The sequence below is a fragment of the Brachycentrus maculatus genome, unplaced genomic scaffold (genome assembly GCF_059751285.1).
Source record: "Brachycentrus maculatus isolate JH-2025_06_01 unplaced genomic scaffold, ASM5975128v1 h1tg000382l, whole genome shotgun sequence".
In the NCBI taxonomy this organism is placed as follows: Eukaryota; Metazoa; Arthropoda; class Insecta; order Trichoptera; family Brachycentridae; genus Brachycentrus; species Brachycentrus maculatus.
In genome coordinates, this window is record NW_028281131.1 from 264,617 (window position 1) to 279,651 (window position 15,035).

General features: G+C 30.5%; 2 protein-coding genes across 3 annotated transcripts; both read right to left on the bottom strand.

The window, feature by feature from the left end:
• Positions 1-1,326: 1,326 nt before the first annotated feature.
• LOC148303173 (uncharacterized) lies at positions 1,327-7,160 on the bottom strand. Of its 2 annotated transcripts, XM_088270397.1 has the most exons (9): positions 6,857-7,160; positions 6,588-6,716; positions 6,008-6,119; positions 4,868-4,998; positions 4,562-4,647; positions 4,033-4,177; positions 2,839-3,000; positions 2,001-2,185; positions 1,327-1,588 (listed from the first exon to the last, which is right to left on the bottom strand). In XM_088270397.1, the coding sequence occupies exons 1-9, from the start codon at positions 6,974-6,976 to the stop codon at positions 1,408-1,410; spliced, it is 1,251 nt and encodes a 416-aa protein (XP_088126523.1). In that variant the 5' UTR covers positions 6,977-7,160; the 3' UTR covers positions 1,327-1,407. The 2 variants fall into 2 exon arrangements, with proteins under 2 accessions (XP_088126523.1, XP_088126524.1); XM_088270398.1 differs by lacking the exons at positions 6,588-6,716; positions 6,857-7,160 and having other exon boundaries at positions 1,330-1,588; positions 6,020-6,066.
• Positions 7,161-8,160: 1,000 nt separating this feature from the next.
• Positions 8,161-14,699, bottom strand: LOC148303174 (scm-like with four MBT domains protein 1). The gene is made up of 6 exons (XM_088270396.1): positions 14,509-14,699; positions 12,619-13,029; positions 11,807-12,061; positions 10,828-11,696; positions 10,561-10,736; positions 8,161-10,383 (listed from the first exon to the last, which is right to left on the bottom strand). Exons 1-6 carry the CDS (start codon positions 14,554-14,556, stop codon positions 9,464-9,466), a joined length of 2,679 nt encoding a protein of 892 aa, XP_088126522.1. The 5' UTR covers positions 14,557-14,699; the 3' UTR covers positions 8,161-9,463.
• Between the last annotated feature and the right edge of the window lie 336 nt (positions 14,700-15,035).

Below are 15,035 nucleotides of genomic sequence, written 5' to 3' on the forward strand. Positions count from 1 at the left end.
GTGACCGTCTCAATCATAGAAACAACCAGAATCGAATCCTCCCGCAAACAATCGAACAAAATAAGTCAAGAGGTTAAAAAATGTAATACACAGATGAAAAAACCAGTTTAAAATGTTTTCAACGATTTGGTGCTAGTAAATTTTTAAAAAGATAATTCAAAATCACTTTCGATCCTTTAGAATAGTTGAAAACTATATTTTTATTTACAAAGAACTCAATGTTTTACGTCATTGAGAAAGAGAATTAAATAAACTGTTAACACATTGCCAATTTATAGTTGGACTTTCAACCGTTTAAAATAACCTTTGGTTTTGGTTTCAAATGATTTATTTATAACTTTAGAAATGGTCAACAATTGAATTAAACTTGGTTTAGAACAACTTTTGGAATTAGTCCAGATTTGGATAGCAGATTTCGTTTGAACTTAATTTCAAAATTCCCAATTAATTATTTTAGTCGGTAAAATAAAAAAAAAGCAGTAATTCTGTCTATTTGATAAACCATAAATAATAAGTAATCAATTAATGAAATCATAAATGATAAGTTATAGGGGATATTACAAAGTCAGCCTCTGTGGTGTAATGGTTAGCATGTTTAGCTACTGTGCTGAAGGTCCCGGGTTCGATTCCCAGGGAGGGGAAGTGAAAACAAATAATAGTGATTTTAATCTCTATTTTTTTTTCAATAATACCATCATAATGCTAAGTTATAGGGGATATTACAAAATAATGAAATCATAAATGCTAAGTTATAGGGGATATTACAAAGTCAGCCTGTGGTGTAATAGTTAGGGTATTTAGCTACTGTGCTGAAGGTCCCGGGTTCGATTCCCAGGGGGGGGAGTGAAAATAAATAATAGTGATTTTAACCTCTATTTTTTTTCAATAATACCCTGGACTAGTAAATCACAAAAAAATGCACAGGGCACTACATTAGATTGAAATGGCGTTAACCTGATTGTTGCTTGCATGAAGGCAAGGAGATCAGCCCTATGATCCAGATTCTTGGATCTAGGTATGGAATATATTTGGCAAGATATAGATGACACAAATGAAGAAGCTAAGGGTGTTGGACATTGCTGCTATATGGTATGGCATATGGTAAAGGAAATGGAAGAGAAATGCTAGGTTAATTAAAAAAATATTAAAGTAGCAAGTTTACTCGTACAAGCTTGTGTAATGTATATGAAATGCATTCAGTGCAAAAGGTGCATATATGTCTTTCACTCCAAATATTTTGTTATTCTGAAGTCCTAAGATATTTTGTCATAACATGTAACACAAAAACTCGTAAAAAATAGCAATAAAACAAAACATATGTTATTATTTGTAAAATTATTTATTTATTATTTTATTTTTTAATTACAAATAAAACATTCAATTCATATCTTGGCACAGAAAGATTATTCAAGTATTTGCAGCTAACATGGTGTCGACAGAAAAATGAAGTTGTTGGAACTGTTTTCTAGAATTTGAAGGAAATTGGTATCTTTTACCACAACTTTTAGAATGAGTTCTCAGGACGGTTTTTTGAGCAAATGCTCGATTGCACAAACTACACACATGCGGCTTCTCTCCAGTGTGAATTCTAAAACAAAACATTTCGATTATAATTTTTTTTATTTTATATTGATAAGAGTGGTAGACAACTGTGGATCTATTTACTGTGCATAGCTGTCCTGTCTTACTCGTTTACTTAAGACCTGATAGAGGGCAAGAGTTGCGTAATTGATGTAACCAGAAGTTGGGTGGCTATAATCTAGTTGTATTTCCAAAACGTCGAGGAAAAGAGGGAAAAGAGGGAAAATTCTGGACATTCTAACCTCTACTAGATAATTTCAGTAAAAATTTCATAATTTCAGGAAAGTAAGACATCCAATATATGCTATGTATACTAACTTCAGTACAATGCGGTTACACCAATATGACTATAAAATAAATGCGGTGCAATTAAGGTACTTTTGTTTTTGCAAATAATTGCAAGATTATTTGAGTGTTACCTTTTGTGCTCTATAAGAGTGGTAGATGAGCTAAAGAACCTGTCGCAGACATCACACTTGTGCCTCTTCTCACCAGTGTGGGTTCTGATATGATTCACAAGCAGCTCTTTCCTCTTGAAGCACTTCCTACATTGGTCACACGAGAATGGTTTGTCTTCTGAATGCAAAGTTGTATGTCTTACCATCTACAATAAACAAAAGATAAATGCATTATCATTAATATGATAATAAACAGAAATATTTAATAAGTATGTACCATTTCATTTTTTACCCAGTGAAAAACTAACAACTCAGCGAATATACTCAAAAAATGTAATCCAACATTTTCAATTAGTTTTCAAATAAATAAAAAAAAATCAATAATTTTGGTCAGAAATAAAAAAAAGTAGAAAAATATCATAAAATACAAATAGATAATCTACTCACCATTCATCATTATTTTTAATAAGATGTGGTTAAAGATATTACATAAAAGCTTATGTTTCAAACTTTTAAAGAGAAAAAGAAAATTATGATTTGTTTATGAATAACGGCAGGACAAAGTCAATTATTTATTCAAATAATAATAATATTCAACACAATGAGGTAACATGTGCCTCTGAGGTTTGTATGGCATATACGTTTTATAAAAATGTTTTTAAAAAAATAACAGTATAACAAAATAAAGTGAAATTAAAGATATGTAAATATAATAAATACATACATACAAACATACATATAGATATGATAAACTATTTTTTTGGATGTATTTTTACAGTACTGAAAAGAAAAACACTGCTATACATACTGCATTATCAAAATGATTATTTTATCATATATTGCCAGAATAAGTCCTTACCTCGGATTGGGTCGTGAATGCTTTACCACAAACAGGACAAACATAATTTTTAAGACCGTTATGTCTCAATAAGTGATCCCTTAAATTTCCTTCCTGCTTGAAATGTTTATCACACTGTGGACAGGGATACGGGCGCGCTTCACTGTGAACTTGCATATGAATCTATAATATAAAACTTGTTATAATCACAATGCAACAAGGAACTTTTAATATTATAAAAAATAATGATTAAAGAAAACACTTCGTTTTTTACCACTTGAGTTTTATTATAGACTACATGTTTCAGAAGTTAAACTTCCATCATTCAGGTCTGTATAATAAATGTATGAATGATGGAAGTTTTACTTCTGAAACATGTAGTCTATAATAAAACTCAAGTGGTAAAAAACGAAGTGTTTTCTTTAATCATTGTAACATGTCTTACCACAAAGTTAGTGCCGAAACAATAAATAAAATTATAAAAAATATGTGCATTATAGGTGTCTAAAAGAAAGCTTTTTTTTGGAGAGTATCTTTCGATATTATTAACACTTCTTGCAGTTTTTGCCATTCACACACCGCACACTACAAACCTCCTTGACAGTGTCCACATATGTAAATAGAAATACTACTCATTGGATAGTAAGAAGAGCTACCCGAAGGAGATGAAATCTTAACTTTCTCCAATTCATTTTTAATTTACATTTTACTTGGTAAATATGTGCAACTGTTTCTTAAAATCTATTGTGACACGTGTTTCGATGTGTTCCGCATCATTTTTAAACTCCATGTGTGAAGCTAAATGTAAATTTTAGAATTGTGTCCTTGGGAAGTTGAAGGATAAAGAGGGGGTAGGAGCTGTTTCTTATATGCTGCAATACTGTTACTTTTAGTTTTTAGTTGTATGAATTTCGGAAATACGTTTTTGTTGTAAACATAATTGATCAAAGTAAATATTTAAACTCACTCTTATTCTCACATTATAGCGTAAGAAGTTCAGCACATCATTTTTTTTTATCTGAACTTGCCTTACAATGGTTTAACGTTTTATTTATATTATTCTTTCAAAAAAAAATAATATTGCTACTTCTATCTTAGATACTCCTAAATTATTTTCATTTGATAAGCTTTTATAACATATTTATTTCTAAATAAGAAAAGTGATCAAAAGTTTTTGTTTTGTTTTCAAATAAGTCGTAATGTTTTCATACTCACATTTAAATTTCCAACTGAGGAAAACGATTTCCCACATTTTTCGCAAACAGCGAGCATTCCTGAATCTAGTGACAGATGTTTTTTTTCATGCGATTTAAGTGCCCAATCAAAGAAAAATTGCTTGCTACAATATTGACAGCTGTATCTGTATGAAAAAGTCATTGAAATGAAATATGAATGTTGAGATTTTATTTATAACTCAACGTAGATGAAGAAGTTTTCTCTATTGAGAGGGAAAATGGAACTCTGGATATTCAGAGGGCATATGACCTGTCATTGACTGTTTAAAGTGTTAGTTTTATTCAATGACAGTTCAACAGCTATGTTAACTACCCAGACTTCTATATTTCCTTTTCAATAAAAAAATCCTAATTTATTTTGAGATATCAATAATATGTGATATAAATAACTCCTTAAGTGGAGTAAATACCGATCATAGTAAATATTTGGACACGCACAATATTATGAAACTAGGAATGTATTACAATAATCATTGAGAAATAATAAATTAACCGTAGAAGATAATTACTTTTTTATTCCTTCGTGTTGAATCATGTGCTGTTTTAGTCCAGACCATTTTGTAAAATCTTTCCCGCATAATTTACATTCGGCTTGCTGTAATGAATGAATTAGACATTATTTGAAATTTGACTCTGACTACTAATTGAAGTGTCTCTTTGACGACTAATCAAACCTAGGACCATCTAAGCTTAGGGCTTTTTCTATTACATGTAAATATTTTTAAAAATTAAACAATTTAGTATAGAGTACTTGAATATTTTATTGGTTAAAATATATTTTATTGAAAACGGTATTCTATTTATTTTTGTTTTACCTTTTTCCCATCATGTATCCTTAAGTGACCCACGAGTCTTTCTTCTGTGAAAAACCATTTACTACACATTGTACAATTAAAATAGGTTTTATCGGGATTCTCTTTGTGTGTCTTCATATGATTATTCATGGCTGCGATATGAGAAAAAAAATTGTGATAAATATTGCACATAGTATTTTAGATCCATTTATAAATCATGATTTTCTAGGTGTTTATAGAACATGTTAAAGAAAGTTTTCAAAGCAGCGAAGATATCATAAATCGCTCACTCCTTTCAACAACGTCATAAATCAAAAAACTTGATTTTTCAGGATAATGTTTTTAAAGTTTAATAATATAACACAATGTACTAAAAATAAATACCAAGCCACTTATTGAACTTTTTATTGTGCAACAGATTTTGTAAGGTAAAACCTGAAGATTTTTTCTCCATTTGAAAAATATTTAGTATATTTTAAAAAATAATTGAACAATACCTTTTCTTCAAAATGCAAAAACAACATTTTCTGCCCTGTAGCGGGTAAATATTAAGTTTAAAATATGCCTCCTTTGCTGGGATATAGTACATTTTCTGGGCATTCCGAAAACATCACAACTATGATTTATGCCGTTCTTGAAAGGAGTGAGCGACATGTGATTCAAATGCTATAAAGATAACAAGAGCAAAAAACTATTGTATTTTAGCTATCTACTGAAGTTTTACAAACAACAATATATTTTTTAAAGTCATCTAATATAATATTCTTTTATGATTTGAATATATCAGTGCCAAATATAATTTCATATACCAGTGTCATCGACATTTTTAACGATGGCATTGATAAATACAAGAGGTCTATTACCAGATTGGTGAAATCGGACTGGATTAGAATCTTGAATTTCCCACCTTAATCTTGTAGCTTGGTTTGATTTCGTTTTTAATAAATTACGTTACTTTTTATTATTATTACTCTTTTTTACAACCAAATTTCTATTATTTCTTTATATATGTATTTAACCTGTGCTTTTACTTCTTTCTTGTGTTTTCATTTAATTAATGAAAAACATTGTAATGATTTTGTTCACTGTATTTTATTTCATGTTATGTGTTTTTCATTGTTTCTGAACCATAAATAAATAATTAAATAAAAAAATTCATACATTTCGGCTTACTCGGCTTTTTTTGAACTTCCATATCGCTTGCATTATGTGGAATATCTGGCAATTTGGATTCCTCGAGCCATTCAGAATTATTTATTTGTGAAATTATTCCCTAAAATAATCAGCCATGAGAGACAGGAAACATGTCGCTCACTCCTTTCAAGAACGTCATAAATCAAAAATTGACATTTTTCAGTTGTGCATGTTTTCGGAATGCCCAGAAAATGTACTATATCCCAGCAAAAGAGGCATATTTTTAACATAATATTTACCTGCTACAGGGCAGAAAATGTTGTTTTTGCATTTTGAATAAAAGGTATTGTTTAATTTTTTTTATAAATATACAAAATATTTTCAAGTGTACAAAAAACCTTCAGGCTTTACTTAAAAAGATCTGTTTCACAGTAAAAAGTTCAATAAGTGGCTTGATATTTATTTTTAATACATTGTGTTATATTTTTAAACTTTAAAAACGTTCTCCTGAAAAATCAAGTTTTTTTATTTATGACGTTCTTGAAAGGAGTGAGCGATGTATGTACAGATTTACTATCTTTTAATACCAGTTGAATAAGGTGATTACCATTTTATCGATTCTTCCTTCCAGAAGTTTATGAGAGTTCAAACATTGCTCTTTGAAAGACTGAAATGATTTTAAAATCTTGAGACAATTCGAGCAAATATTTTGTGGAAAACCATCTCCACGTATTACCTGCAAAAAAAACTAAGTACATATCATAATTGGCTTGATTTGAAACTATAGTGGAATATGTTTAATACTGATATATCCAACATAATTTTTTTAAATTAGATTAAGTTAGAATAGATTAATCATAATAGATTAATAGGTACCTTTAGATTAGTGCAACCCGTAAAATATTTATCTAAATCGTTCTCAAACAAACAATAATAAGTACCACTGTTTCTAAGGCAAGCTCTACAAAGTAATTCCAAATCATGTAAGTTCTCCATATTTTTTGCAACAAATTGCAATAAGAATATAATAAGATTTTAATTTCAAAATTCTGATTATTATAATATGTAACACTTGTATTCGATATTGGAATTTTTTATGTCAATAGCAAAAATTATAAAGGTTGACTAAAAACATTTACAAAACACCAAATTAAAAAATGACAGTGACAGCAGCTGTCAGTGTTAGTACCAAAGATTATATACTGTAAAATCTATGGATATTGAGCTGCGTTCATATATCTATATATTCTCTGATATTGGTCAGTCGATGCTAATCAGTAGTACAGTGGAACCTCTCATAACGAGCATAATTCATTGTAGAATCTTACTCGTTAAGCGCTAAAAAATGTTTTGACTGGCGCGGAAGTCCTGGCTCACAAATGAAAAAGGGACTTACCTTTTCTCTGTAACTCGTTATGCAAAATGTCGCTCGTTAAGAGAAGAACATTTTCCATTTTTTGCTCGTTATGTGAATTCTCATTATGAGAGGTTCCACTGTATTTCAATATTAAAATTTTGTAAGAAACATTTTTTGTTAAAGTTTTATATTTTCCCCTTAGGGGAAATTAAATTTAATTGTAATCAAAAATGTATTTTTTTTAAACGCTCGATGAGTTTCATGGTTCCATTTACTTTTATTTCAAAAGTGTAATACTTTTTCTTATTAAGTATATTAATAAAGTATTTAGTTGAGCTTATGAAAAATCATCAGAATTATTTGTCTTGAATTTCCCAAGAAAATTCTCTACGAAGTCCTACATTAGCATAAAATACATTCCTTCATCAGTCAATAACAAATATATTGACCGGCTGTAGCAAATCTTGAAAAAAAAAGTTATTTTAACATTCTTTTTTCATTTTCAAATTCTATACAACATATACTTAGTACACAACATTTTGGGCGCGTTCAAGTCCTTATTCACAGATGTGGGTTTTTCCACTTACATCTCAAAAGTAATATTTGAGTCCGAGTATTTATAGGGTTTGCTTTGGGTAGAATGGCGAATGTTACACATGTATAAAGTGATCACTTAAACCAGTCTATAACACGTAAACCCTATAAATACCCAGACCTCCACATCTCCTTCATCTATGTTGAGATATCAAAATGTGTATACACACATAGTAGTTTTTTTTTTAGTTTTTTTTATAAACATGAGTACAATAAAACTAAAAGAATAAAAATAAACAATTTCTTTATTTATTTTAAACAATCATGTATAGTAAACATACACTCAGTATGGTTTAAACATTAACAATCCACTGAAATTCTTCATAAATTACATATTAACTTAACATATCAAACTTAATAGTACAGTTTTCATTTTTAAGAATTAATATAAATTACCGCATATCAGCAAAACACTAATTGAAATCATTAATATTATTTTTGATATTTTCATCAGCAGATTTATGCATTTTGGAGACCCATTTGGAGGTACATATCCCTAAAAATAATTACATAATTTCAAAGTCTGTACTATTGAAAGGAAAACAGTTTTTTTATTATTATTATGTTTTAGTGTTACAGAGTAGAGGAGAAAATTAAGCATAAAAGCTAAGTATATTATTTTTTGTATATACAGCTGTGTTCAAGTGAAATTGAATTGAGATAGTTTTAAACAAACAAGGAAAGCACGAGAAACTATAACTGCATTTTGTTTAAAACCACATACTATTTTGTAAAGGGATAACATGATTGATAAAATCAAGAAAAATTGTAAAAAACTGAAATCCAAATCTACCGTGTATCACATGGATATTTTTAAAATTATGTGAGTCAAATATGTTTTTTTAAGTAAAATTAAAATTAAAATTACATTATTTTGAGAACTAAATCTTAAGCATCTTGTCTCTGTTTGTTAGTCCGCCACTGGATATTTTAGACATGCTTTACAAAAAGCATAGCATTTTAACATTTTGCTTTATGTATTTAAGAGAGAGTATAATATGAAAGATATCTAAATCATCCTCGATATCCTCGAAAGATATCTAGAGGAAGACCAAAAAATTCATGGATGCTGCAAAAAGAGAACATGGTTTGAAGACATGGCCTAGGTGACGTTGTTCATGATAGAATGACCTACAACCTGAGGACAAGAAGAACTGACCCCAACAGTCTACAAAGACAAGAAGTTGGTATGCAGCCAGGAAAAAGAAAAGAGTATTATATGAAATTAAACACGATTTTTAATTTATGTCAAAGCAAAAATGTATCATAAACAAATAAACTTTAATAATTATAAATGATAAGTAGGCACAGTATTTAAAATAAATAAAGTTATACGGTAAAATAACATTAACATTTGGATTTTGATTTAAAAATTTCTCTTGAAAAAAGAGTGCCAGTATTATTGACCAGATTATCTTAAATAGTGTTTCATGATGCATTTATACTTTTAATAATACTAAACATAATGAAATTGCGCCCTTTTAATTACAATACTTATAAGTACATATGTACTAAATAAATTAAGATATGAATTAAGATCCATCACAGTTAACATATTTTGAGATAAATGTCCACTTGAGAGAAGCGACGTGCTTACATAAATTGAGCGCGGGTTTCATTCTCATCTTGAGGTGCTGACACATTGTGGGAAAATTTAGCATAATGAATGCGGCACCATCTACCTCCTGTTCCTTGAGCTTCTCCGCTATCTCTCTGCACTCGTCGAACTTGATCAGATGCGAATACAGGTCATCAATCGTCCATTCTTGGGGATTGGGAGGTAGTTGGGATTTGTTACCTACACTTCCTGACGAAGAATTGGAAAAAGATCTGTTGTTGCTGCAGGAGAACATCTTGGTGTCAGTGGGCTGAGGCTCATTCTGCGGAGTGACACGAAGTTTCTTCAACTCTGGTTCTTCGGAGTCGGAAACATCCGATATTTCAGCGTCTCTATTCTTCATGTCCAAGGAGTTTGACGAAGACGACTCGTCAGAATCATCCGAGTATTGTTTTTTTGGCACAACGCAAGTATTACTGTAAATAGTTTGTACGTCCTTCTTATTCCAGTGTCCTTCTTTAATTTGTATAGCAAAATTTGGAAGTTTGGCTCCTCTGGTTTTCATTTCTAAGGGCGGGACAATAGTCCGTGGTTCCCTTTTTTTCCTTTGTTTCTTGTTTGCACCGTCCGAGTTGCTATCGGGAGAATTGGGACGGGTTCCCCCTTCCGATGGCTGCGGAGTGGAGCCGGGACTCTGGTCGGTATCGTTGCCTGACTCTTGCCCGTCCTTACTGCCCGGCACTTCCTGGGCGGCTCGTCGCTCTCGCGCTCGGATTGTCATAAAATGCAGACCTTTCTTTTTTCTCTTCTTACTATTATTCCAACATTTAGGAACTGCACTTTTAGAACCGCTCCCTTTTGGTCGGCCACGTTTATCGTTTTGCAAGATATTATCTAAAATAAAAAGCATAAAATTCATAACCAGACTTCTATAATTTTCAAAACATTTACATTGGTACACATAATGTATATTTTTTATGTAAATTTGTTTAGGGAAAAATGGATGTTATCTTTCATGGATACGATTTTATTTCAAGCTTACGAAAATCAGTTAAATTAAATTAAACTTACGAAATTTAGTTTTATCTACTTGTAAGCATCGTTCCGGACATGGATCACTAAATTCCTTAGGCCCAAAAAGGTAAGGACAAGCTTGTAGTCTAGAACACATTTCCTTACAAAATGGAATCATTTCTTCATTTTTCGTGGTAACTAGAACATTAGCGTAATAAGTGGAAGTTTTCAACCTAGAACAACAACAAAAAAACATTCAGTAATAGAATGAAATATTTAAAAGCAATTTGGGATCATTTATAAAAGTTAACGGAAGTTACTCACTTTGCTTTTAATAGTTGAATATGTTTTCCCTGCTCTACTTTGCCTTCATGTTCCAGGTCCTTCAAGAGTTTGGCTGGCTTATAAGCGACCGATATGATCATATTGAGAACTTCTTTTATGACAAGAGTCAACGGTCCTGGACCGACGCTCTTGGGTAACTGGGAGAGCTTATTTCTGCTAATGAAAGGCCCAGAATAGCACTTATAATTGAAGTAGATTTTATCACACCATTCTTCATTATTCGTAGATTGCATTGCGGCCGTAACATTTTTATCGCTTTTATAATTTTGCTCGTCGGATGGTTTTAGCAATGGGTAATTATTGCTGGTGCACCATCCTGTTGGAAATATCGTAAGACATTTGTAATAAAGCCAGTGTTTGGTATTTGTAGATTCGATTAGGATGTGTAGTAAATTTTGTACGGTTTTAATAATAGTTCCGGAACAGATATTTGCAGGATTTAGTGGATCTACTACTTCGAGATTCATGTTTTCTTTATATCCATATTCTGATGCATCATCTACTGGCTTCATAAAGCAGCAACGAGGTGCCGGTCTGGCATTCTTAACAGCCAAGTACTCCTTCCAGTCAAATTCTTTCTTCTTATTCCAAGTCATAGGAGGCATTATATCGATGCCGTTAGACTTGGCCCAACCCACGGGGAATATGTAAGGGTGATTGACATTACATAACCAAAACCCCCCATCATTGTTACAGTCATTGAGGTAGTCATCCAAAACGACCAAGAAATAAAAATTGTCAAAAACTTGGGTAACAGTAGCGGGGCAGATTTCGGACATATGCGATGGATCAACTGCTTCCAACTTCATTCCCATCTCAAATTTATGAAATTGAGACTTGGGAACTTCCTGAAATATATCACATGATTACAAAATTAACACTATTATGAATATATCTTATGTCATACAGAATTTTTTAACAATGCTTTCAATATACAAAATATAATTCTTAAACCAACCGAAAGTATTTCATTTGGAAAAGAATATTCTTGCGAATCCTCTTGAGAAGATGTTAAACAGGATTTCCACTCGCTGTCATCAAAGTTAACATTTTGCAAATTCTCAGGATGATGTAATTCATAAGGAAACCCTTTGGACTTAACAAAGCCAGCATAACGGAGCCGAGCGTCCGTATAGAAAAGCCAAAACTCTTCAAACACATCTTCAGGCGCATCGTAGCGTAGTAATAAGCGTCCACCAACATTCTCGATAATCTAGAAAAATCCAACAATATCATATTAGGCATTGAAATTGCAATTAAGCTGGACCAAAAAGTTGTTGACTAATTATATACAAATTAATAAAATGAAATTTAAAAAACATATATAAAATTAATTACCATGAGAACAGTTTTATTAAATCGCTACATTTATTAACATATAATGTTTAAGGTTATTGAAATTTATTGAATACATTTACTGATCACCTTTGAAAATAAAAATGATAAATATTTAAAAGTAGGTAGTATGTTAATTTTAAACTAATGTGTTTTCAGCTTATAAAATTACTCCCAGTTCCTAGTCCAGGATAATATTAAACACAATAACGAAATTTATTTTTAATTTAAGTTTTACTCAGTAGATATTTGGTTTCGATGCATTCCGCATCATTTTCAAACAAGAAATAGTGGTATTTACCAAGTAAAACTTAAATGAAAAATGGATTGATTTTACCACTAAGTGACTGTCGAATCAATTGATGAATGACTTTTCAAATGATACCCAAATGAAATAAAAACCTAGAAAATCAAAAATAATATAAAAATACTCACAGTTGCTAACCAAAACTTATATGGATCCTTCTCATTTTGTACTTCCAACTTCATACCTATTTTAATCCTTTCTATGGCTGTGGCACCATTGCAAACTAAAGACTCATTCGGTACTGTCGACCCATTGGTCACCATATCTTTCATTAGTGTGACAATTTTATCCTCGTGCACGTCCGATATATCATCGGGAGGTTCGATAATGCCTTCGAAGTGCCGGCACCAACCCAAGGGATGCACCTCCATCTTGGCAAGGTCGCACCAGAAGTCAGACTCGGAGCCGATGTACCGAACCCTCAGGAGCGGCCCGCACACCATCGTTATACTGGCAATCCAATATATATCGGGATCAGATTTATACTTGATCTCCAGAAGCATTCCAATTCTAATACCATTGTCTAAACTCCTCGAAACCTATGGAAAAGATTTATTTACATGTAAAAAAAAAGGTATATCTAGGCATTCCCACAATAAGAAAAATGCAGCCTTTCAAATGTCAAAGATAAAATTAACAATCAAAGAGAATATTGTACTTTGTGGTTGCAAAGTTTTAGGTATAATATCGTTTATCTTTTGTTACATATATCCAGATCAAGGTTCTCGATTTTCACCGAGACCTAAAGAGGGGTGGTTGTATTAATATAACAATCATGTGTGCCAAAAAGATAAACACTTAAGGTTTAATTAACATTTAACAGTTTTGTCTTCTTTTTTATATAAACATTTTATTTAAATTTCGTTGGTGACTTTAATTGATTTTTAATTGCTGTACACTATATTTACAAGTTGGTTGATGGATAAAAATTAATCAAGAAAATCATCATAAACAAGATGCGATTTTTGGAAGAGAAAGGGGTTTATTTTGGTATGGTCCAAAACAAATAAAAATAGTTTTTCTGGTCAAATTCTACGATGATAACGGCATTGTAAATTAACATAATCGTGGGTCTAATATGCTTCTACCATATATTCAGACTAAAAGAGTACTTTTGTTAGATAAAGTGTTCATGGATGACCTGTAGTAGATTGATGAAATGATGAATATGGTGTTATAGTACCAATTTAAATGCCATTTTATGATTTTTTACAACACAATATTTTTTTAAGGAACAATCTGTAATATATAAATGTATGTGTACGTAAAAAAAATAGTTCTGCAGTTTTGACAGCGCTTGTAAGGTAAAAGATTAAACACTCGTACTCATTCTTATACCAATAGGTTTTATGAACATGGAAATACAAAAATCAGAGTGGGACGCACCAAAAGTCATCTGTCAATCATACTTTAACTTGTTTGTTTCAAATAAAATACTAGAGTATTTTTTTATAGGCAATACAACCACAAAAAACAATGAAAATGTAAAAAATATTTGGCAGAATATCATAAGAGATGTATTTTTTGTTTGTTTTAGACATGGTAAATGTTTTATTTCTCCATTTAAAAAAAATAGTTTTTACTAATTTATCATTTAATATTAAAATAACCTCCCAACGATTATAAAAACACAAAAACAAGTAACTCACTGATAGAAAAAATATATTTGTTTTTAATTTATTTATTCATGTATAAATATTATTACGGTCGCAGAATTTAAAAGAAAATCATATTAATTATAAAATTGAGTCATAAATCAGAGGTAGTGTGTTGGAATCGAACAAAAAACTCGCTTTGACTTTAATTTATAATATAAATTCGATTTTAAGGAAAATTAATATAGAATATGAAAATGAAACATACAGATTTACGATTCGAGGGTTAAATGTTATTTTTTACATACCTCTGTCACTAAATAATTATTAAAAAGAGATGGAAATAATAATCAATCGATTATATTTTTTCTTGCAAGTATTACATCTTTATATAAAACCAAAGTTTTAAAAATAAAAACTTACATGGTGAAAATATTCTTCTGGAACATCGTTAGGACATGGAGATGTCATTTTTATCAAAGATTCAATGACAATTGAAAGCGATTTTTTTTATGTTAATAAACTTGTTAAAAATGTATGTTTATTCGTTCTCTAAAGTTTATTCATTTTTCATTGGTACAAAAAAACGGCGAAAACTCGCGTCAAATTCTTTCCGTTTTGCTTATTTCCATAGATAAACACAAGTGCAGAAAATAATAGTATAAGTGCAGAACGGGAAAAATCTACAAACGGGGTACAATGTTAAATATATAAAATATTACCTGCAAAAATCAAAAAATATCTACATTGTGTGAAATAATTGCTTTTGAGGTAATATTTTATAACAATGCCTCTTATTATTTTTTTATTAAAAAGTCACTAACTATTCAGAATAAAAATAATAAACTTTGAAAATAAATAATATTTAAATGTTCATAGAAAAATAGATAAATATGATAAATAAGACACTAATTTTTTTTCAGTTTTTTTAGTATTACGTCCATACAAAC